The sequence below is a fragment of the Porcisia hertigi genome, chromosome 36 (assembly GCF_017918235.1).
Source record: "Porcisia hertigi strain C119 chromosome 36, whole genome shotgun sequence".
Classification (NCBI taxonomy): Eukaryota; Euglenozoa; class Kinetoplastea; order Trypanosomatida; family Trypanosomatidae; genus Porcisia; species Porcisia hertigi.
In genome coordinates, this window is record NC_090595.1 from 2,095,108 (window position 1) to 2,119,000 (window position 23,893).

Sequence of the window (23,893 nt, forward strand, 5' to 3'; positions counted from 1 at the left end):
TGGATTGTCACAGGAGGAATCGATTGTGTAAAACAGAAAAAAATGTAAAAAGCAAAAACGGCAACGCCTAGCAAGGGGGGATAAGAGAGCACACACAACGTACATGAATGGGGAGGGAATACAAACATGTAAAAAAAAGCAGGTCTACTCTAGAGCAACTCCGTGAACAAAGGCGGTGGACTAGAGAATCCCCATGCACTACACTCTGCACAGAGGCCTACACGGAAGCCAGTCCCGCCTCTTGGTTACATCAGTAATTTGATGGGGGGAGGGAGGGAATAGACGGCTTATTAGGCTCATAGTGCAGATATTAGGGGGCTTCCTCTCGTGAAGCCCATGAGAAGGGTGGGGGGGCAAAAGGGGAAAAACAGAAGAGAAAGCAAATGAACAAGACCCCCGAAGCAAACACACACACACACACACAGATGAATCCATACGGAGAAGCCATGAGGAGCAGGCTTTGACGCTCACGGCACTACAATGATTTCACTTTTTCAGGCTGTACACGGTGATGGAGATCATCACAAGGCAAGAGCCTAACACAAACGTCCCGTTCAATGGCGTGTTGAAGAGAAATACTGACGCCGTGCCGCTCAGCACAATGGCGACAGCCGTCGAGAAGGACTTCACGATGTTGTCGCAGTACCGCACCACTAGTGCCACGAGCATCCCACCAACCGCTTGCAAGAACACAAGAAACCACACCAGTCCGGTGAAGCCATCAAAAAAAGTCCTCCTGAACTCGTCGAGTGTATTCACCGCACCTCCGGCCTCGTCTGACTGGAAGATCTCCGTTAAAAACGTAATGATAAAGCACACGACAGAGAAGAAGGCGAGATGTGTATTGCGCGCCGCCAAACTGAAGTGGTTGCCACGCTTCTTCAGCACAAACTCCATGAATACGCCGGAGAATGCGCTCAAGAAGCCCCCGGCCAGCGCATCGAGTGTACCCTCAATGACCCATGTGCTAGCGGTCTTTGCAGCCGCAGCAGCAATCTCCATCTCTTTTCGTACGGCCTCATCTGCCTCAATGGTTGTCGTCTCCTCTCGCTTGCTCTTCGCACTCAACTGCGCCAGAGTGAGACCAAACATGAGCATAACCAGTGCGCCCCACTGGGCGGGGGAAAGACGGAGGTCCAGCACAACCCTCATCATGATGGCCAAGAAGAGAATGCGCACCTGGTACAGGACCTGAAAAAGGGCCGGGTCCAGCAGCTTGAGGGCATAGATGAGCAGCAGCCCCTGTATAGAGTAAGCGATGGCAGGCACTGTCATGAGGAGCGTCTCCTTGTACTGGTGGTTCAGTCCAACGGCATGGCGCATGCGAGTCAGTAGTGAAAAAAAACAGTCCAACGTAACCAGAGGCTGGCGCGGCTTTGTGGTACAGAGGGCATTGATAGGCATCCTCTCTGTGGAATCCTCCTCTGACTTGTCTACGGCTTCGACCGTCGACCTCTCCTTTTGCATGGCCCGTACCTCATCGATTGTGCACCAAAGAAGGGAGAAAAGAAGCTTGACGATCTCCGTCGTAGCCAGGAAATGCGAGGCTTTAAAGATGACTGCATGCTCCTCAGGCTCCTCTGGCTCTGCGCCGCCAGCGGCAAGAGGAGGAGGACTTTCGGATTGCTGCGAGTAGCCAATCAAAACCAGATACAAACTGTTCTGCACAGCGAGGAGCACCAGTGCTATCAAGTTAACGTTGAGTGTGCAGCACCGGAGCCATGCCGGCCTGGCAACGCATCCCATAGTGATCCCTGCAAACACCGTAGTGGGTCTTGGCTACTCAAGGTAAGGATGACAAAAACAGATTGCCCTTTGAGATGTCCCACAGCGCGAGAAGAAAGACGAAGGAAGACGTAGCGAAAACTCGTATATCAGAAAGGAGCCATTAGAGGGGAGAGGAGCTGCATTTTAGAGGGAGTGGGGGCAGGGGTGAGGCAGCCCACTGCCACCTACTCCTCAATCTAGAAGAGGGGGTGGCGTTGCGCACCATCTCAACCTTGTTATTCCCATGGAAACGTGCACTGGCGCAATGGAAGACGATGTGCGTCCCCCACCCCTCACCCACCCCAGCCCAGCCCCACACCACTCCCTACGCCGGACAGTGGGCTTCTTAGTCAAGCTGAGCAGACATAGCGAGAGAAACTAAAGCAAGCCTTTCGGTCTTTAGGTGCTGTGCGGGGGGTAAAGAATGCATCGAAGTCTACTTCGCAACACTTCATACCCATTACAGTGGAGAGGTAGATGTTTTTTGTTTTCAGAACATTACTATTATGACTGCATATATTCTTCGCGTTCCCCTCCCTCCATCTGAGAATCTCTTTGCCCCTCCCCCCAACCAGACCTTCCGCACTCTCAGCACTCAAGAATAATTTGAAAAGAGCGAGGGGGGAAAGAGTAAAAAATAGCTCAGCCATATACAAAGCGTACCCACCAAGACGTCTACGTGTGTACGTCTTCACCGGTCTGAGAGTCGATAGGTTGTATGAGCATCAAGGCAAAACATCTTTCGCAAAAACAAACATGTTTTTTTTTTTTTGCAACACACAAACCGAAAAGTATATACACTCGCACGCCCCTCCCCCCAACCCCCTTCCCTCCTCCACACACCCCGCTATCGCACCTCAGCTGCACCGCCCCTGCGGTCGAGGCCGAGCACGCGTTTCATGACCGCCCGCGCCTTTGTGTGCATGTCTGAGAAGCACAGGAGTGAAGTCGGCGAGCGCAAACGCAGGTCTGCTGCGCCAACGCACACGTGCGCAGTGGGGTTGCGGGGCATGCATTGTCGCGCGCCTCTGCTGCGAGCCCGTGGTGGGTGACAGGGGCATGTCGCCGCTCCCTCAGGCCCGAAGGCGTTTTGGTGGGAAAGCGTGGGTGCGCGTCCAGACGGGCGGGGACGGGAAGCGAGAGAGAGCGATGGGGGGAGGGGGCCAGGGCGCACACAGCCGCGCGCGTAGGCCATGCAGGCGGACGTGGGGTGCCGCTCGCCTGGTTGGGGCATCGCGAACAAAAGTGTGCCGCGGCTTCCCCTCAGCTTTGTCTGTGGTAACGGTGGGGGAGAAACAGCGGGCGGGTGCGTATAAGGTTGGTGAGGTGGCAACAAAGGGTGTCCTGCGGTGAGGCAAAATGCCCCGGGGGAACCGCAAGTGCGCTGAGCCCCAACGCTAGCTCGCGTCTGTTTGCCGACACCAAAAATGCCCAGCTGTAGCCGAAGGAAGATTGCAGACTCCTCGCCCCACATACGTCCACACAGCGATTGTGGGTTACTAGAACCCTGATAACACAATTTTGTTTTTGCGGGGAGACATCATGAGGAGCAAGCAACGCTTGAAAAATACAAATAAAAACGCTTTTTTTCGTGTATGTAAAGACAGGCACGTGAGCCGCTTGCCTTCCCAGGAATGGATTGTCACAGGAGGAATCGATTGTGTAAAACAGAAAAAAAATGTAAAAAAGCAAAAACGGCAACGCCTAGCAAGGGGGGATAAGAGAGCACACACAACGTACATGAATGGGGAGGGAATACAAACATGTAAAAAAAAGCAGGTCTACTCTAGAGCAACTCCGTGAACAAAGGCGGTGGACTAGAGAATCCCCATGCACTACACTCTGCACAGAGGCCTACACGGAAGCCAGTCCCGCCTCTTGGTTACATCAGTAATTTGATGGGGGGAGGGAGGGAATAGACGGCTTATTAGGCTCATAGTGCAGATATTAGGGGGCTTCCTCTCGTGAAGCCCATGAGAAGGGTGGGGGGGCAAAAGGGGAAAAACAGAAGAGAAAGCAAATGAACAAGACCCCCGAAGCAAACACACACACACACACACAGATGAATCCATACGGAGAAGCCATGAGGAGCAGGCTTTGACGCTCACGGCACTACAATGATTTCACTTTTTCAGGCTGTACACGGTGATGGAGATCATCACAAGGCAAGAGCCTAACACAAACGTCCCGTTCAATGGCGTGTTGAAGAGAAATACTGACGCCGTGCCGCTCAGCACAATGGCGACAGCCGTCGAGAAGGACTTCACGATGTTGTCGCAGTACCGCACCACTAGTGCCACGAGCATCCCACCAACCGCTTGCAAGAACACAAGAAACCACACCAGTCCGGTGAAGCCATCAAAAAAAGTCCTCCTGAACTCGTCGAGTGTATTCACCGCACCTCCGGCCTCGTCTGACTGGAAGATCTCCGTTAAAAACGTAATGATAAAGCACACGACAGAGAAGAAGGCGAGATGTGTATTGCGCGCCGCCAAACTGAAGTGGTTGCCACGCTTCTTCAGCACAAACTCCATGAATACGCCGGAGAATGCGCTCAAGAAGCCCCCGGCCAGCGCATCGAGTGTACCCTCAATGACCCATGTGCTAGCGGTCTTTGCAGCCGCAGCAGCAATCTCCATCTCTTTTCGTACGGCCTCATCTGCCTCAATGGTTGTCGTCTCCTCTCGCTTGCTCTTCGCACTCAACTGCGCCAGAGTGAGACCAAACATGAGCATAACCAGTGCGCCCCACTGGGCGGGGGAAAGACGGAGGTCCAGCACAACCCTCATCATGATGGCCAAGAAGAGAATGCGCACCTGGTACAGGACCTGAAAAAGGGCCGGGTCCAGCAGCTTGAGGGCATAGATGAGCAGCAGCCCCTGTATAGAGTAAGCGATGGCAGGCACTGTCATGAGGAGCGTCTCCTTGTACTGGTGGTTCAGTCCAACGGCATGGCGCATGCGAGTCAGTAGTGAAAAAAAACAGTCCAACGTAACCAGAGGCTGGCGCGGCTTTGTGGTACAGAGGGCATTGATAGGCATCCTCTCTGTGGAATCCTCCTCTGACTTGTCTACGGCTTCGACCGTCGACCTCTCCTTTTGCATGGCCCGTACCTCATCGATTGTGCACCAAAGAAGGGAGAAAAGAAGCTTGACGATCTCCGTCGTAGCCAGGAAATGCGAGGCTTTAAAGATGACTGCATGCTCCTCAGGCTCCTCTGGCTCTGCGCCGCCAGCGGCAAGAGGAGGAGGACTTTCGGATTGCTGCGAGTAGCCAATCAAAACCAGATACAAACTGTTCTGCACAGCGAGGAGCACCAGTGCTATCAAGTTAACGTTGAGTGTGCAGCACCGGAGCCATGCCGGCCTGGCAACGCATCCCATAGTGATCCCTGCAAACACCGTAGTGGGTCTTGGCTACTCAAGGTGAGGATGACAAAAACAGATTGCCCTTTGAGATGTCCCACAGCGCGAGAAGAAAGACGAAGGAAGACGTAGCGAAAACTCGTATATCAGAAAGGAGCCATTAGAGGGGAGAGGAGCTGCATTTTAGAGGGAGTGGGGGCAGGGGTGAGGCAGCCCACTGCCACCTACTCCTCAATCTAGAAGAGGGGGTGGCGTTGCGCACCATCTCAACCTTGTTATTCCCATGGAAACGTGCACTGGCGCAATGGAAGACGATGTGCGTCCCCCACCCCTCACCCACCCCAGCCCAGCCCCACACCACTCCCCACGCCGGACAGTGGGCTTCTTAGTCAAGCTGAGCAGACATAGCGAGAGAAACTAAAGCAAGCCTTTCGGTCTTTAGGTGCTGTGCGGGGGGGGGGGGGGTAAAGAATGCATCGAAGTCTACTTCGCAACACTTCATACCCATTACAGTGGAGAGGTAGATGTTTTTTGTTTTCAGAACATTACTATTATGACTGCATATATTCTTCGCGTTCCCCTCCCTCCATCTGAGAATCTCTTTGCCCCTCCCCCCAACCAGACCTTCCGCACTCTCAGCACTCAAGAATAATTTGAAAAGAGCGAGGGGGGAAAGAGTAAAAAATAGCTCAGCCATATACAAAGCGTACCCACCAAGACGTCTACGTGTGTACGTCTTCACCGGTCTGAGAGTCGATAGGCTGTATGAGCATCAAGGCAAAACATCTTTCGCAAAAACAAACATGTTTTTTTTTGCAACACACAAACCGAAAAGTATATACACTCGCACGCCCCTCCCCCCCAACCCCCTTCCCTCCTCCACACACCCCGCTATCGCACCTCAGCTGCACCGCCCCTGCGGTCGAGGCCGAGCACGCGTTTCATGACCGCCCGCGCCTTTGTGTGCATGTCTGAGAAGCACAGGAGTGAAGTCGGCGAGCGCAAACGCAGGTCTGCTGCGCCAACGCACACGTGCGCAGTGGGGTTGCGGGGCATGCATTGTCGCGCGCCTCTGCTGCGAGCCCGTGGTGGGTGACAGGGGCATGTCGCCGCTCCCTCAGGCCCGAAGGCGTTTTGGTGGGAAAGCGTGGGTGCGCGTCCAGACGGGCGGGGACGGGAAGCGAGAGAGAGCGATGGGGGGAGGGGGCCAGGGCGCACACAGCCGCGCGCGTAGGCCATGCAGGCGGACGTGGGGTGCCGCTCGCCTGGTTGGGGCATCGCGAACAAAAGTGTGCCGCGGCTTCCCCTCAGCTTTGTCTGTGGTAACGGTGGGGGAGAAACAGCGGGCGGGTGCGTATAAGGTTGGTGAGGTGGCAACAAAGGGTGTCCTGCGGTGAGGCAAAATGCCCCGGGGGAACCGCAAGTGCGCTGAGCCCCAACGCTAGCTCGCGTCTGTTTGCCGACACCAAAAATGCCCAGCTGTAGCCGAAGGAAGATTGCAGACTCCTCGCCCCACATACGTCCACACAGCGATTGTGGGTTACTAGAACCCTGATAACACAATTTTGTTTTTGCGGGGAGACATCATGAGGGGCAAGCAACGCTTGAAAAATACAAATAAAAACGCTTTTTTTCGTGTATGTAAAGACAGGCACGTGAGCCGCTTGCCTTCCCAGGAATGGATTGTCACAGGAGGAATCGATTGTGTAAAACAGAAAAAAAATGTAAAAAAGCAAAAACGGCAACGCCTAGCAAGGGGGGGGATAAGAGAGCACACACAACGTACATGAATGGGGAGGGAATACAAACATGTAAAAAAAAAGCAGGTCTACTCTAGAGCAACTCCGTGAACAAGGGCGGTGGACTAGAGAATCCCCATGCACTACACTCTGCACAGAGGCCTACACGGAAGCCAGTCCCGCCTCTTGGTTACATCAGTAATTTGATGGGGGGAGGGAGGGAATAGACGGCTTATTAGGCTCATAGTGCAGATATTAGGGGGCTTCCTCTCGTGAAGCCCATGAGAAGGGTGGGGGGGGGGGGGCAAAAGGGGGAAAACAGAAGAGAAAGCAAATGAACAAGACCCCCAAAGCAAACACACACACACACACACACAGATGAATCCATACGGAGAAGCCATGAGGAGCAGGCTTTGACGCTCACGGCACTACAATGATTTCACTTTTTCAGGCTGTACACGGTGATGGAGATCATCACAAGGCAAGAGCCTAACACAAACGTCCCGTTCAATGGCGTGTTGAAGAGAAATACTGACGCCGTGCCGCTCAGCACAATGGCGACAGCCGTCGAGAAGGACTTCACGATGTTGTCGCAGTACCGCACCACTAGTGCCACGAGCATCCCACCAACCGCTTGCAAGAACACAAGAAACCACACCAGTCCGGTGAAGCCATCAAAAAAAGTCCTCCTGAACTCGTCGAGTGTATTCACCGCACCTCCGGCCTCGTCTGACTGGAAGATCTCCGTTAAAAACGTAATGATAAAGCACACGACAGAGAAGAAGGCGAGATGTGTATTGCGCGCCGCCAAACTGAAGTGGTTGCCACGCTTCTTCAGCACAAACTCCATGAATACGCCGGAGAATGCGCTCAAGAAGCCCCCGGCCAGCGCATCGAGTGTACCCTCTATGACCCATGTGCTAGCGGTCTTTGCAGCCGCAGCAGCAATCTCCATCTCTTTTCGTACGGCCTCATCTGCCTCAATGGTTGTCGTCTCCTCTCGCTTGCTCTTCGCACTCAACTGCGCCAGAGTGAGACCAAACATGAGCATAACCAGTGCGCCCCACTGGGCGGGGGAAAGACGGAGGTCCAGCACAACCCTCATCATGATGGCCAAGAAGAGAATGCGCACCTGGTACAGGACCTGAAAAAGGGCCGGGTCCAGCAGCTTGAGGGCATAGATGAGCAGCAGCCCCTGTATAGAGTAAGCGATGGCAGGCACTGTCATGAGGAGCGTCTCCTTGTACTTGTGGTTCAGTCCAACGGCATGGCGCATGCGAGTCAGTAGTGAAAAAAAACAGTCCAACGTAACCAGAGGCTGGCGCGGCTTTGTGGTACAGAGGGCATTGATAGGCATCCTCTCTGTGGAATCCTCCTCTGACTTGTTTACGGCTTCGACCGTCGACCTCTCCTTTTGCATGGCCCGTACCTCATCGATTGTGCACCAAAGAAGGGAGAAAAGAAGCTTGACGATCTCCGTCGTAGCCAGGAAATGCGAGGCTTTAAAGATGACTGCATGCTCCTCAGGCTCCTCTGGCTCTGCGCCGCCAGCGGCAAGAGGAGGAGGACTTTCGGATTGCTGCGAGTAGCCAATCAAAACCAGATACAAACTGTTCTGCACAGCGAGGAGCACCAGTGCTATCAAGTTAACGTTGAGTGTGCAGCACCGGAGCCATGCCGGCCTGGCAACGCATCCCATAGTGATCCCTGCAAACACCGTAGTGGGTCTTGGCTACTCAAGGTAAGGATGACAAAAACAGATTGCCCTTTGAGATGTCCCACAGCGCGAGAAGAAAGACGAAGGAAGACGTAGCGAAAACTCGTATATCAGAAAGGAGCCATTAGAGGGGAGAGGAGCTGCATTTTAGAGGGAGTGGGGGCAGGGGTGAGGCAGCCCACTGCCACCTACTCCTCAATCTAGAAGAGGGGGTGGCGTTGCGCACCATCTCAACCTTGTTATTCCCATGGAAACGTGCACTGGCGCAATGGAAGACGATGTGCGTCCCCCACCCCTCACCCACCCCAGCCCAGCCCCACACCACTCCCTACGCCGGACAGTGGGCTTCTTAGTCAAGCTGAGCAGACATAGCGAGAGAAACTAAAGCAAGCCTTTCGGTCTTTAGGTGCTGTGCGGGGGGGTAAAGAATGCATCGAAGTCTACTTCGCAACACTTCATACCCATTACAGTGGAGAGGTAGATGTTTTTTGTTTTCAGAACATTACTATTATGACTGCATATATTCTTCGCGTTCCCCTCCCTCCATCTGAGAATCTCTTTGCCCCTCCCCCCAACCAGACCTTCCGCACTCTCAGCACTCAAGAATAATTTGAAAAGAGCGAGGGGGGAAAGAGTAAAAAATAGCTCAGCCATATACAAAGCGTACCCACCAAGACGTCTACGTGTGTACGTCTTCACCGGTCTGAGAGTCGATAGGCTGTATGAGCATCAAGGCAAAACATCTTTCGCAAAAACAAACATGTTTTTTTTTTTGCAACACACAAACCGAAAAGTATATACACTCGCACGCCCCTCCCCCAACCCCCTTCCCTCCTCCACACACCCCGCTATCGCACCTCAGCTGCACCGCCCCTGCGGTCGAGGCCGAGCACGCGTTTCATGACCGCCCGCGCGTTTGTGTGCATGTCTGAGAAGCACAGGAGTGAAGTCGGCGAGCGCAAACGCAGGTCTGCTGCGCCAACGCACATGTGCGCAGTGGGGTTGCGGGGCACGCATTGCCGCGCGCCTCTGCTGCGAGCCCGTGGTGGGTGACAGGGGCATGTCGCCGCTCCCTCAGGCCCGAAGGCGTTTTGGTGGGAAAGCGTGGGTGCGCGTCCAGACGGGCGGGGACGGGAAGCGAGAGAGAGCGATGGGGGGAGGGGGCCAGGGCGCACACAGCCGCGCGCGTAGGCCATGCAGGCGGACGTGGAGAAGCGCAGGAGTACAGCGATGGACACTTGACATGGAAAGCTGGCGCAGCGCGAGTCGGAGCAATGTAATCAGCGCATCGTGTGCAAGAGCATGACGTGCAACGAGGAGCTTCTTGAACCCCAAGCGACTCGCCTGCCCGTCGCATCACGGCGATGTAAGATGCTAGAGCGGACGCCTTCCGGGAAGGAACATGAAGCGGCGGAGACGCTGGGGAAAGGCGGGGAGGGGGAAGGGGGGGCAGCGGGCACTACACCATCGGCACTCCACGTTGGCCCCTGCCAGCCACACGCCGCTGTCGGGATCCCTCTGCGGGGGCTTGGCGAGAGTCGACTCCTGCCATCGTGGTCAGCGCAGCATTCCTGTTCTCCCGTGTGAGGCGGTTTCTCGGGACGGTGTCCAATCACACGAGTGCGTGGTACACACCGCGCCGATGCAAATCTTCACCAGCTCTCTTCCTCCCCTTCCTTTCATGAGGCCTTCCCCCTTCTCCCTCCTCCGCGACATTCTCAGAAGGAATATCGTCCAGAGCCGTGGCGGAACCGTTGCAGACCCCCCACAGTGTCCCACCCAGAGAGGCGCACGTGTACCTGTGTATGTGTGTGTGTGTGTGTGTGTGTGCGTGCGAGAGAGGCCCTGTAGACTTTCTACTTGCGCATCGTCGCCAAGGCAATAGCCTAATGTGGGGCACTGGTGTGAAGGCCACATGGCCCTGATGGCTGATGCGTGAGAGGGTGTGTAATCGACATACAGGGTGTATATGTGCGCCGCTGGTTCTGTGTCGCCGCCCCAGGGGGGGGGGTGGACAATGATGAACATCCCTGGGTTAGATGAGCAGGAATATAAAAAAGGGAAAAACACGGGAACTGACACGCAGGAGATGCCGCCCCGAGACTAGCAGAGAAGATAAAAAATAAGGAGAGAAGCGAGGGGACCTGAAAGCACCAGTCCGGGCAAGAGACCAACTCAAACCGACGAAGAAGAGAAATAATAAGTGGAGGAATAATATTGTGTATCAATTCGATAAAATTATGCGCACCATCACTGCGTGCTCGTGAGGGAACGGGAGGCAATGAAAGTGTGTTCCATCCCTAGAGAATAGCGCAAACAAAATGAAATGCCTGCTCTCCGGCGACAGTGCGTCAAGGAGAGGGGAGGAGGATGGAGGATGGAGGGGGGACAAGAGAGAAGTTTGAATAAAATGCGCATGTAGTGACCAGACGAACATACCTGTCGTCCGGATATCCGATAACGTGAAGGCATGTGTGTTTGCGCGTGGAACCGGGTCCGCTGCCGCCGAGCATGCAGACTCTATGTATGTAAATATCGGTATGTGCGTGTGAGGGGGGGGACATATTTTTCTTTGAGTACTTCTGAGGGGAGACGGAGACAGTCAGCGCCCCGTCCTTTGAGCCTCTTGTGGTAAAGAGGTCCTGCAGGTGAGGGTGAGTGAGTGGGTGGATGGGGGGAAAAAGAAAGACATGGAAAAGAAAATAGAGAGCAAAATGTAAAAGTAATATACACCTCGGAGGGGAGAGGGGAGAGGGGAGAGGGGGGGGGAGAGGGGGAAGGGGAGGAAGGCCTTTGTTCTCTGGCAGTGCGAGGAGGAAGAAGAGGTGCAAAAAAATGGTGAAACAAAGAAGAATACTTCCAGGCATGGGACGACTGGGGCGGACAGCTGCATTCGCTATCAAAGGAGCTTTGTGCCCTCCCCCTCCCCCCCCCCCCACTCCCCCACCTCCCTCTCTCCCTCTCTCCCTCTGTTGTATAGATGCATGTGTACGTATGTAAATGAAGGCAAAGAAAAGGGGGACCCTCAACAAGAAATTAAAAACGGAAAAGAAATTAAAAAGTAAGTACACATCTGCATATGTATAAAGACGAAGAGGGCGGGGAACGAGGGGGAGTACATCAAGGGGAAGGCAGGAGGTGCTCCCCCTTCCCACCACCGCCCACCCACCACTAGCAGTGCAATCCCGTGTATAAACGATTGTTTTTTTGGGGAGGGGAAGGGATAATGAGTACTGCACATGAACACCGGTGAAGCCGCACGTGAAAACGGCATAAGAGTTGGGCAGAGAATATTTTTTGAAAAAAAAGAGAAGGCGATGCGAAGCAGAAGGGGGTGGGGAGGAGGTGTAGACAACACAAAGAAAAATGACGGCGCTTTCAAATCTCAACTCCTCCCGGCGCTGGCGTTGTTCATTTTCTTTACGTTTTTTTTGGGGGGGAGGGGGAGGGGGTTTCTACGCGCATCTTTTACGAACGCTCGCGCTCCTTCCCTTTACTCGCCCTTCCCCACCACCACCACCACCACTCACCACCCGCAGGATGCATAATCTCTTCTTCCGCTGCATGTCTTCATAAAGAGAAGGCTTAATGGCATCGGCGCCCGTAGGCTGTGTGCGTGTGTGTATTTTTGTTCTCAAGGAAACCCCAGTATTCGAGCAATAAAAGCGCGATGCAAAACGAAAAACGTGGAGAGAGTGCAAAAAAAAAATAGGAGGAGGGAGATATATTGAGGGGGGGAGAAGGAGAGGGAGAGGGACACACACCACAGAAAACTAAATAGGTGGAGAGCCAAGAAGTGCACTAGTTCTCAGGGGTGGAGGCTCCACATATACCAAAAAAAGAGGGAGATCCCCACACAGACACAGACGCGCAAAAAGAATATTCAACAGCATCGAAGAGAGCTTCTTTTTCTGGCGAAGCCCTCGTCAAGTTGCTGAGGATCCTGCATGCAAGGCATGCGCTATGCTTTTCTAGTGAAGCCCATGCCGTGTGTGCGCGCGCGCCTCTGTATACACTCGTAGGGGAACGACTGCGAGGCCGCAGGTGCTCTCTTCTGTTCATTAAGAGTCCCATAATACCGTACACCTGCTCTCCTCCTCCTCCCCCTCAACTCCAAAAAAAAAAAATAGAGCCCACTTCCTTTCCACTTGTGTTGAACAGCAGCAAAACAAAAAAAACTCTACGCAGATATGCATGTTGTTTTTTTCTACTACCAATGTCATTCTTGATTGTCAGTTGTCTTTTTACCTTTATTATTATTTTCCTGTGGGAGGGGAGCGAGAAGAAGAACAAAAAAAAAAGAGAGAGAGTCTTCCGCTGTTCTTCTCTTAGATACGTATTCAAGGTTTGGTGTATCGTTTTAACGTTTGAGAGAGTCCCCCCCCCCGAAAAAAAAAAGAAAAATCACGGGAGGGGAGGAGAGAGGGGGGAGGGGGACAAACCAAGAACACGGAGAATGAGAAATAAGAAGAAACAGTGGAAGAAGAAAACAAAGCACAAAGAGGAGGAGAGAGGGGAGGGGAGGGGAGGGGGGGGCGAAGAAAGAAAAAGAATAACCATTGAGCATTCTCAGTTGATAACGAATCACCAGGGAGCCCTGTCGAGATGAACACGCAAAAAGAAAACTTAAAAAACAAAATAAGGAAATGAAAAAAGAAAGAAGGCAAAAAGTGAGGAAGGGGGGGGCCGTCGCACTCGAAAAAAGGGGGGGTGAAGAAAGGAAAACCCAAAGCGACCAATTAAAGGGAAATGCAGAGAATGAGAAGGACCAGCATAAAAAAACGATTTGAGGTTGTCAGTGTGAGTGACTGTGTACGACATTCCACGTGTGGGGTCCCCCCTTTGGCAGTCTTTGCAGACACGCTCCACAACATACACCTATCAGACACAAAACTGCAAAAGAATGATCACTTAAAGATAGGGAAAGCAAACAAGAGGAGGGGGGAGAAGAATGAGAAAAGGGAGAGGGGGAGAGAGGGGGGGGGAGAGGGTGGGGGGGATAAATAAGTTACTCTTTTTGTTTCTCTTTTGATGGGGGGGGGGGGGGAAGAACATCATTTACAAGCGTGCGAGTATGGCAAGGCGTCGTAATTCTGCGTGAGATGTTAACGGACCTGTGGAGAAGAGGGGGGTCCCCCTTGCTGCCACCGCGTGTAGGTGTGGAACACATACATATGTGTAGCCCCCGACACACATATACATGACGACAAGCAGTATGCCATAGGGAGAAAAAAAAAAGTCATAATAATACAGAGAGAGAAACTTCAAGGAATTTGTAGATATCAAGAGAGACCGTCAGTTGCTCAAATGAGGAGGAAAGCAAACGAGTGAGGGAGGGGTGAGGGGAGGGAAGGAGGGAGGGAGGGGGCGCATGAAGCCAAAACGATGCTCGCAGAAGAGGCCCCCCACCCCGAACCGGAAAAAATATATACACTAAGCCCAGAAAGAGAAGAAAGAACGCACAATATATATACAGAGAAAACGGGGGGAGAGAGAAAAGGAATGATAGCGATAAAAATAAACAAAAAAACGAGAAGACTTCTCGATAAAAAGAAAAAATAAAGAGAGAGAGCTGTACGAGAGAGGGAGAGAGGGGGGGAGGAGGGAGGAGGGAGGGGGAGGAAGTGGACAGAGAAGTCCATCGGTTCCCTTTCGTTGTCTTGGCATCACCCACTTTTCCTGCGGGGAACACACGCACGCACGCACACACATGCAGGACGTGCGGACGCGGGAAAAAAATCCAGTGAATGTGGAAAAGAAGGAAGAGAGGGGGGAAGAAGCGGCAGGAGTACAGGCAGGGGTGAAGGGGGCTATAGTGCAGGAGAATGGAAGGGCTCCTTCCCTCTCAAAAGCCGTCATAAAATGAAGACGCACAACAGCAAAAAAAAAATTTTTAAGGGGGGAGAGAGATCAAGAGACCGGAAAGGAGAAAACACTGTCCACCAAACACAGAGGAAAAGAGACTGACAACGGGCGACTGAGATTTATATTGATATATATATACATATATATACATATGTTTATATATTGTTACATATATGTACATATATATAGTGGTCAGCAAGAGAGAGAGAGAGACCCTCACCGACAACAAAACCCACGAAAGAAAAAAGACATGAACGAGCTGACAAACGAATTCTCCTCAACTGAAAAAAAAATGAACCGACTCTCACCCGCTCACTCACTCGGCCCGAATTTGTGGACTGGGCAGATCGTTGGAAACAGAACAAAAGAAGAAATCAAGTGAGAATGACTAACACACAGAGAGCATCCAAACACACACCCAATCACACACGCACACGGGGGAGGAGGAGGGGGAGGAGGAGGAGGAGGGGGGGGGGGTAGAGACATCTAAATTGATGGAAGTAGACATGCATAAAAGCGATTGCTGTTACTTTTTTTTGCACGAGAAAGTAAAATTGGGGGTGAAGTAAACCAAAAAAACGGCAAACTCAACACTCAACCTGAGAAGCGGCGCCCCCACACCGGCAACGGCAACGGCAACGCCAAACAACAAAAGAGAGAACCGAGCGAGTGCTGCGCGAGCGGCTGCTGCTGCTGCTCGACGAACACGCACGTAGCTACAAGCACATGCACACATCTGGAAAGGGTGGAGGAGGGGGCAAAAAGCATCTACGGCGGGGAAAACACAGAAAGATACATGCACCTACATTGCACGCACACACACACATATATATATATACACATACATATACACGTGCGGCGATTCGAGAGGACGTGACGCCTTCTCTCTCCTCTAAGATCGCCCTGAGAGACATGCAGACACATACGCGCACACACACACACACTATAGCAAAAAAAAAAGATGGAACAATAAAAAAAAAACATTTCTTCAGCGCGGAACTAAAAGAGTGCCAAAGACGGGCATGTATAAAGAGCAAAAAGAAGAAAAGGTGGGATGTATCGACCGGTGAGGAAGAGAAGAGTGAAGGCAGTGACCGGCAATCCGTTTAGCTGACACGAATAAAGCTGCAGTTTATATAGGGGTTGTGGCGATACGTTAGCTGCAGCCTGGGCGGCGTCGTTGCAACGTTCCGACCTGGGCACAGTGAAGCCGGAGGCGTTGCTGGGGTCCCGTCCGTTATCGGTAGGTCGCTCTCCTCACCTGGATCCGAGAACACCCTGATGTGCCGCGAACCCACCATTGAGTCCCTCTGCCCCGAGAGCGTCACAACACGAGGGTTTCGAATCGACGCCATAGCACACGTCTCCTGAGACACGGGTACCTCGGCAGCAAACGGCAAGCTGTGCGAGCTCGGTGACACCGGCACTGTGATGGGGAGCTGTCTGAATCGGGGAAGTTGGAGGCGGTGAATGTGTTGTTGCTGTTGTTGTTGCTGCTGCAGCTGAGAGAGCGCAGGCTTTGACAGCTGTGGTGCCGAGTTGTTCACAAAGAAGGTCTGTGGCACGCTATTCGTTGAGAATTCCATGAAAGAGGCTTGTTGTGAGTTCACCGCAAAGAACGTCCCCGTCGCGCCCCCGCATACCGGAGAAGAGATCAGTGGCTTGTCTCCGACAGGGGCAGACACTGTTACCGCCTGTAACTGGAGAGGGTTGGGAGGCGAAAGCGAGGCTGGAGCCTGCGCCCAAGTCTCATTTATACAGCCTATCGTATGATGCTGGTGCAGCGACGCCGCCATCACGGGGCCCACATCGGCTCTGATGGACGGTGCATTACACTGTGGTGGGGTGAGCTGGTGGTAGTGCCCGGGGAATGAGACCTCTGCGGCGGTGCACAAATCCAGCGTCGATGCATCTGCACGACTTGGGTATCCGGCGCGGATACTCGGAGTGGTGCTGCTGGTGTGGCTGCTTACATTGATGCTGGCTTTACCGGTGCTAATGAACTGTTTACAGCCAAGGCTCTTACTCGTCATCAGTGCCGAGCTGTTCCGTTCACTGTTGCTGCGCTGCTGCTGTTGCCGGGCCCCCACTGCGGTGGGGGTTGACTGGCTCAGCTTCTGCTGATGGTGCTGGTGATTGTGATCACGGTGGGGCTTCGCCAGATCCTCGGCCAGCTTCACCATGATGGGGATGCCATTGCACGACGTGAAGGGCTTTGTGTTGTGCACCTCCCGCGCCGCCCGCTCCGCCGCGCCCTCCTCAGTGTAAATCACAAACGCAATCAGCCGCACCATCGCCTCATCCTTCACCGGTGACGTATCCTTGTGCAGTGTCACCTGGCGCACACCACCGTACTGCCCAAAAAGCCCCTCGAGATCCATTTTTGTGCAGCTAACAGGAACATTACGTACGAACAGCTTCATGATCTTCTTGCGCGCCTCACCGACCGGCGCCCCCTCATGGCGCTTCGCCCACTGGACGGTGATAAAACGAGACCCGACGAGCGCGCCGTTCATTGCCTCCATCGTGCGGTGGGCCTCTTCATGCGAGCTCATGCGCACAAAAGCAGTGCCGAGGCTCTCGCCGGTGTGGATGTCGCGCATCACGGCAGAACTCAGGATCACGCCATGGACCGCAAAGGCGCGCTCGAGATCGGTCTGGCTCACCATAGTGTCCAAGTTGCGAATGAAAAGATTGCTGTTGTGAAGGTTGCTGTCCTCCGAGAGAGGGGCCTGCGTGACACCTGAAGTGGCGGTGGTAGTCCGGGTGCTGCGGCTTTTTCTAAATGCCGCCACACCACAGTTCTGCCGAAGATTCGACCTTTGTGCCTCACTCTTTGCAACGGCGTTTCGTGACTGGGACTTGTTGGAGTCACTACAGCTGCTTGTTTCAAACGCGATTCTCTTCGCATCGTCAATCGACACCAACGGCATCACCGCATTCACCATGTGTGGAGTCGCAGTGTCGTTGTTGTACCTCTCATCACCGCAGGTACAGGCATCCCCAGCAAATGAGACAGTCGTTGCAGGTGGCTGCAGGATGGCAGCAGGCGACAACAGCGCCGCTGGTGGCGCAGCGAGCCGACAATACCTCGTGTGCATATTCACTGGGTTGTAAGAAGAGCTGCTGTGTGCCATCATTAGGAAGGGAGAAAGAGGGGGGGGAAGGAAGGTTGGGAGAACAGAAAGATAAACAGGGGTACCGACAATAGTAGAAAACGGTGAAGAGCGATACACACAGGCCAGCGATTGTGTATAATCTACACGTATGTGTGTGTGTGTATGCGTATTCAAAAAAAAAAAAGCACAATGGCCGAGAGGCATAAAAACAAACAAAAAAGAAATAGTAGAGTTGACTCCAAAACCACATGCACACAAAGAGAATATCAAAGAATCAAAAGTAAAAAAGTGAGTGTATGGGTGAAGGGTGAAACGGGGAAGGGAGGGGAGATACGAACGGGGGGGGGGGAGGGAGGAGGGCGCAGAGTGGCTGGTGGAGGGAGTATAAAACACACACCCACGAATATTTTTTTGAAAGAGGAGGGGAAAGTGAGAGAGGGGGAGCAAAAAAAACAAACTTCAGGAACACAGCACTAGAAGCCCCTACACAGCGCGCACACACAGACGCAGTATAAAAGTGCAAAAAAAAAAAAACGGGGAGATAAGAGGTGCGGCGAGTAGTCCCCTGGGAAGCCACCACGGAGAAGGCGTTCAAGTGAAGCAGTTGGACAGCCCACAATGGACAGCCGCACGCGCACACACGAGAAATATAAAACAAAGATTGCGCTGTGTTGTGGAAAGAAGTAAAAGAAAAAAAGAGAGCGTGTCAGGGGTGGGAGAGGGGAGCGCTGTAAACAAAGACTCTTTTTTTTCCTTCTTTTGAAGAACCATAAAATACGGGGGAGAAAAAGAGAGCAGAAAAACGCTCGGGTGTACGAGGTGAACCCACGAGAAAGCGGATAAACTAGAAAAAAAAACGGCACAAACGTAAAATGTGTGTGTGTGTGTTTTTTCAAGCACCCCAACAGCAGGGAAACGCGTAAGAGCGAAAAGAATAGCGGATAACAAAGGGAGGCTCCTCGCCCACTTGGGGAACCACAACAATGAGCAAGCGAACAACACAGAAAAAAAAGAGAGAGAACGTATAGAGAGATAAGCACAAGGAAGCGTGAAAAGACGAGAGAGGCAAGCACCGAAAAAAGAAATTTTGAATAATTGAAATACGCTCAGCGCATGTAAGGAGTAGGAGAGGACACACGAGCGGGAAAGAGGGCGGCGATGATAATAGTAGAGAAGGTACAAAAGAAAAGAAAAACGAAAAGGAGAGAAGCAAAGGGAATCGGGAGGGGCGGGGGGACTTCGGAAAGGGGGAAAAGTGGGGGTGTTGTTGTGACCGGAAAAAAAAAGAATCGAAAGGTCACCAAGGAGAGAGGGGAAGAGAGAGATGGCAGAATCGCAGCACGCGTAGTTCAACGGAAGGAAGAGAAAGGGGAAGAGGGGCACCCGAGGGCACACTTGAATAGAAGGGGAAAAAGAAGGGAGGTACGCAAGCGTGCGTGGCAAAAGTCGAAAAAGAAAAAAAAGGGGATATGAGGAGGGAGGGAGGGAAGGGAGCCACCGGAGCAAAAAAAAAAGGGAGGAGAGGGGAGGGAAGGGGCAGAGACGCAGCGCAGCACCGATCAAGGGAAAGATCAAGAGAGGCAACTTAGGCGAAAAAACCCACCCAAAAAAAAACAAGGAGGAAACGTATATATATGTAGATGTATTTGTATGTATGTGCGTGTGTGTGAGTCGGAATTCGTGAGAAAAAATATTTTTTTCCGTCGATAGCGCGTAAGAGCAAAGAGCCAAAACAGAAACCCCCGCTGTACAAACGGGAGAAAAGGGGGAAGGCGAGGCTCGCCTTTTTTTCGATGTGTATCCTCCTCCCCTGCCGTCTGGAAGTGATGGTTTCTTTACTGGAAAGCACAGAGAAGCCCACAATCACCACAGAAAACAGATTTCGGAGGGAAAAACAAAACCTCCAGACGTCCAGTGATGACGTAAAAAGTGGCGACGAATGGGCTTCACGGTCCTATGATGAACCTCGAGTTCGAAAATAATTAAAAAAATGGTTTGTTTCACGAGCAGGAAAAAAAATATATATATATAATGTATGTGTGTAGATATATATGTATGCTAAAAAAGGGTGAGGGGGGAGTTTTCGACTTGACACGTCCGGCTTTGCGAGCCGTATACCTCTTGCTTCTTTTCTTGAATAGGGTCTTGGGTGAAATGGGAGGGTAGCGGCGCTCTGATGCTCTGAACGGCAAACACGAGAAAAAAAAGGTGTGTCAAGAGCGAGAATAACAAAGATGGAAAGAGACCCGAATATAAATGTATACATGTATGTATATATGTATATTTATATGTATGTATATATGTATACTTTTTTTCTAGGGGGGGGGCAAGTAGGGGACACAAGGGAAAAAAAGAGCCTCGGTGAAACAACAACAAGGGGGAGGGAGGGAGGGGGGGGGGGACGAGCATAGAACACAAAAAATAGATGAACGAGTAAGTGTGTGTTTATGTGTATGCCTATATGAACTTATGGGGTCTGCAGAAAATGCAGAAGAAAAAAAAAAGCAAGATAAAGAAATCAATTAATTTTTTTTTCGAGAGAATATATATATATATATTCGAAAAAAAAAGCACACAAGAGAGAAAGCAAAACAAATTAGCCAACACGCGGCGTAGGAAGAGGAGATGAAGAGAGGACCCAAGACAAATGCTCTCTCACACACACAATCACACTCACGGAGGAGAGGTGAAACAAGAAGAGATTATACAGAGCAAGGGAAAAAAGAGAAACTAGAGTGAATATACGGCGCCAGTGTTTCGGGCAGAAGTCTTTGTTTCCGGTAAATTCTTCTGGACACGAAATACAGAGGCGTACACGCACAAAGAGGGAGGGGGAATAGAAAGTGTATCCCTGAGAACAAGTGTTTAATTAAACAAACGTGCAGAGACAAAACTGTTGAGTGAGAAGAAGTGGAAGGTGTATTTTTTCTTTTCCGAGCGAGCGCCTGTGGACTTCTTCTTCTGCCTGTGTATACCTCTTTTTTTTTTTTGCTGCGCCCTGTGTTTTATTTTTTTCTCTCTTGGTGAGAGAAACTGGGAGGAAAAAAGGGGGGTTATATATATATATGTATATGTATATGTATATGTATATGTATATGTATATGTATATGTATATGTATCCTAGTTGCCGCTCTTGTTCATGTGCTTCGTACTTGACAGGAGTTGGCGGATGGTGGCCCCTATTCTCTTTTTCTACTTGGCACTTCTTTGTTGATGTTGTGGATAAAGAGACGGTGGTAATAAAGTCAAAACACCTGCAGAATAGAGTCGGTGAATAGAAGAGGGGAGACAAGTATATCAAGAGGAACTAAAGAAATAAATGGGGAATAACTGTATATATCCATATGCAATATATGCATGTATGAGTGTGTGTGTGTGTGTGTGTGCATATGTATGGATATAAGTAAATACGCTGTGATGCCCCTACAAACTCATACAATAGATGTGCGTGAGAGCTCCCATACAGAAAATAGCGTCGAGAGACAGGGGTGGGGGGCAGATGAACTCGTGAGAGGAGTCTGCAAAAGAGTGGAGCAGCGTCGAGATGGGGTTAGAAAAAAAAAACAAATTTCGAAGCAAAACACACACACACAGAAAAAAAAAATTTCCTCACTGCGAAGTACGAAAAATCTTTTTTTTAATACAACGCAAATAATAAAAAAACGTATATTATATATTATATATATTATATGTTCGAGAGAAGAATAGAAATTGAAGGGAACAAAACAAAAAGGACGTCTGCACTTTATTTGTAATTTTTTTCGGGGGCGAGGAGGAGGGGAGGGGAGACTTGGGGGGGAAGGAGAGGAGGGAAGGGAGGAGAGGAGAGGAGGCTGGGGGAATGAGGGAGGAAGAGCTTTTCTTTCTTCCTTTGTTGTTGCTTGTGCGTGTGTGTGTGTGTGTGTGTGTGCGTGAGAGAGAGATGACTTGAAACCAAATAATGAACTCCAAGAAACACACTAGAAAGACGGGGGGTTCAGAAATATGCCACTAATGAAGATGACGTGTGCCTTCGCTGGTGTGGGGGAATTCAAGGGATCTGAGGAGGGGAGGGGAGGGAGGGAAGGGAAGGGAAGTAAAAACAGGCGGAAGGAGGAGATGATAAATGGAGTTGACGTGACCCATACCCAATCATGCTTCTAGTCGGTTAGAGAGAGGGAGGCCATACACACGGCAAACGCCCTGGACGCGTCGGTGACGTGGCGGAAGGACGGGGAAAAAACTGTCTTTTCTACTCGCTCGGTGTATTCACGATTCCTCTTTGTTGCAGCTGTTGTCGTTGGCCTCAAAGAATGGGGCGGCGCCAGTCAGCCACCCCTCCATCACCACCCCACAGGCCCCCTTGGCGAGACACAATCGTAGTGAAAGATGATAACAGGTTGCTGCTGTGAGGGTTGGTGAGTGATGTTCACACACAAATTACCTCCCCCCTTTCAGGAGATCAAAAAGAGAAAGAAAGAGGGGAGTAGTAAAGTAGTATCCACAAACACACCAGAAATGTCTGTACTGGACAGCTGGACACCACCTGGATAAAAAAAAAAGAAAAACAGAACAACAACCCCGCCCCAGACACACATACAGGAAAAAAAACAGTCACGATATCTTTCTCCGCTGTGCTGAGGATGGCGGGGGGGAGACCCCAGGGGGTCAGTAATAAAGCGAAAACATTTGTAGGCCAGCACCGGCTTCTGGTTTTTTTGTCCGTCTCTCAGCGACAGGGTGCATGACGCGGGGCAATGAGAGTGCCCCCCCTAGTGAGTCACACACAGGTGTGGCAATAATAGATGTGTGCGAGTGTGCGCCAGCAAAACGAAAAAAAAATTAGAGAGGAAGGGGAAGAGGGCAAAAGGATCAGAAAGATTGGGTAGGACAAAAAAAAACGAGGGCGTCTTGAGAGGATTGCGCACACGAGGCAGACAATAGCGAGGGCACGCTCTGGGTACAATCGCCAACACCCGAGGATGCGCCTCCTCTGTGAGCGAGGAAGAGGAGGATGGTGGGGTGGATGGGTGACCACATTATGTGTTCCAGCCCATTGCACGATCACGGGGAAGGGAACTCGGTCACACCGAGCACCACTTCTGATTTCACCCCATTGCTGGAAACTAAAAAAAAGGGGGAGGAAAAAAAACAAACAAAGCCGTGCCTTGGTAGTGCTGCTCTCCCCTCCCCCCCCCCCATCCCCCCCTTCCCGCAAAACCCTCTTGCCTTCCCATTTTGGGGAGGTGGGGGGAGGGGGGAGGCCTCTCTCTTTGCAGATGAGGCCCAACTATAATATGTGCGCGGCATCAGTGAGCGTGAACAGATGTACTCATTTTGTTTTTCTTGTGGTTCGTTAGTTTTGTTGTCCTCCTGTAATACATGAACTGCGCGGGTTTCTTCCTGCTTTGTTTGCGGCACGCTTCCGGTAGGGCTTTTTGCCGCCTTCTTCTCCCCCTGTTCTGCTTTCATGAATAGAGCCACGGAAAGGGGGCGCCGTACAGGAAGGGGAGGGGAGAGACCAACACATCACGAGGACAAGCGGCTACACATGCGTTTTTTAAAGGGGGGCAGGCCCTATAAACACACACATCACCATGACGCGTACACGGGGACTAGCCCCCCTTTGTCCCAAGGCGTGTGGTCATCCCGGCCGTGCGACATGTGAGGCTCATCGCTACTTGGCTATACCCTGGCGCCTGCGCAAGTGGTCCATGGTATTGGTGGTGGGCAGCGGCAGACGTGCGTCACATACACGTTCGTGCACGGGCAACGGAGTGCAGCCACGGCCTGAAACGCTGCCTCACCACCCGTGTTGCACGTCCACACCACCCCACAGCTGCTCACATGGTGCCCACAGCCGCCACCACGCGGTGGCGCTCTTCGGGGGTGGAGGCCTCAGGACTTCCTCACTCCGAAACAGTCAGGGGCCGTTGAAACGCGCTTGGAGCTACGTCGACACTTTTCCATACCGTATGGGAGAGAAGCGGCGCGGGGGGGGGGGGGGGGTAGCAAGGCTGCCTGCCCCTTGCCCTCCCTCCTCCCCTCCCCTGTCGAGCAGTTGAGTAGTGGGACCTCTGATACCCAGACCGCTGAGGTGTGCCTCCCCCTCTCCACTGTGCACCGGGTGGTCACTCGAATATGAGTAAAAAAATACACACTTGTACCATGAAAATGAGAATACAGCCCAGAATGAAAAAAAAAATGATGTCGATGCTCAGCACAACCACGAATATTCGCTCCTTCAACAAAACGGGAGAGTGGAGAGGTAAAAAACAAAACCTCCGACCCCCACCCTCTGAGGGACAGCACAAACATCTACAGAAATACACACTCCTGCAT

General features: G+C 51.9%; 4 protein-coding genes across 4 annotated transcripts; all 4 read right to left on the minus strand.

Moving 5' to 3' along the window:
* Positions 1-486: 486 nt before the first annotated feature.
* JKF63_00531 (uncharacterized protein) lies at positions 487-1,746 on the minus strand (the record flags this gene model as incomplete). Its single annotated transcript, XM_067896582.1, has 1 exon — positions 487-1,746. One exon carries the CDS (start codon positions 1,744-1,746, stop codon positions 487-489), a length of 1,260 nt encoding a protein of 419 aa, XP_067752739.1.
* Positions 1,747-3,890: 2,144 nt separating this feature from the next.
* On the minus strand, positions 3,891-5,150 carry JKF63_00532 (uncharacterized protein; the record flags this gene model as incomplete). Its single annotated transcript, XM_067896583.1, has 1 exon — positions 3,891-5,150. One exon carries the CDS (start codon positions 5,148-5,150, stop codon positions 3,891-3,893), a length of 1,260 nt encoding a protein of 419 aa, XP_067752740.1.
* A 2,160-nt stretch (positions 5,151-7,310) lies between these two features.
* On the minus strand, positions 7,311-8,570 carry JKF63_00533 (uncharacterized protein; the record flags this gene model as incomplete). The annotated part of the gene is made up of 1 exon (XM_067896584.1): positions 7,311-8,570. One exon carries the CDS (start codon positions 8,568-8,570, stop codon positions 7,311-7,313), a length of 1,260 nt encoding a protein of 419 aa, XP_067752741.1.
* A 6,989-nt stretch (positions 8,571-15,559) lies between these two features.
* Positions 15,560-17,590, minus strand: JKF63_00534 (uncharacterized protein; the record flags this gene model as incomplete). Its single annotated transcript, XM_067896585.1, has 1 exon — positions 15,560-17,590. One exon carries the CDS (start codon positions 17,588-17,590, stop codon positions 15,560-15,562), a length of 2,031 nt encoding a protein of 676 aa, XP_067752742.1.
* Positions 17,591-23,893: the final 6,303 nt, after the last annotated feature.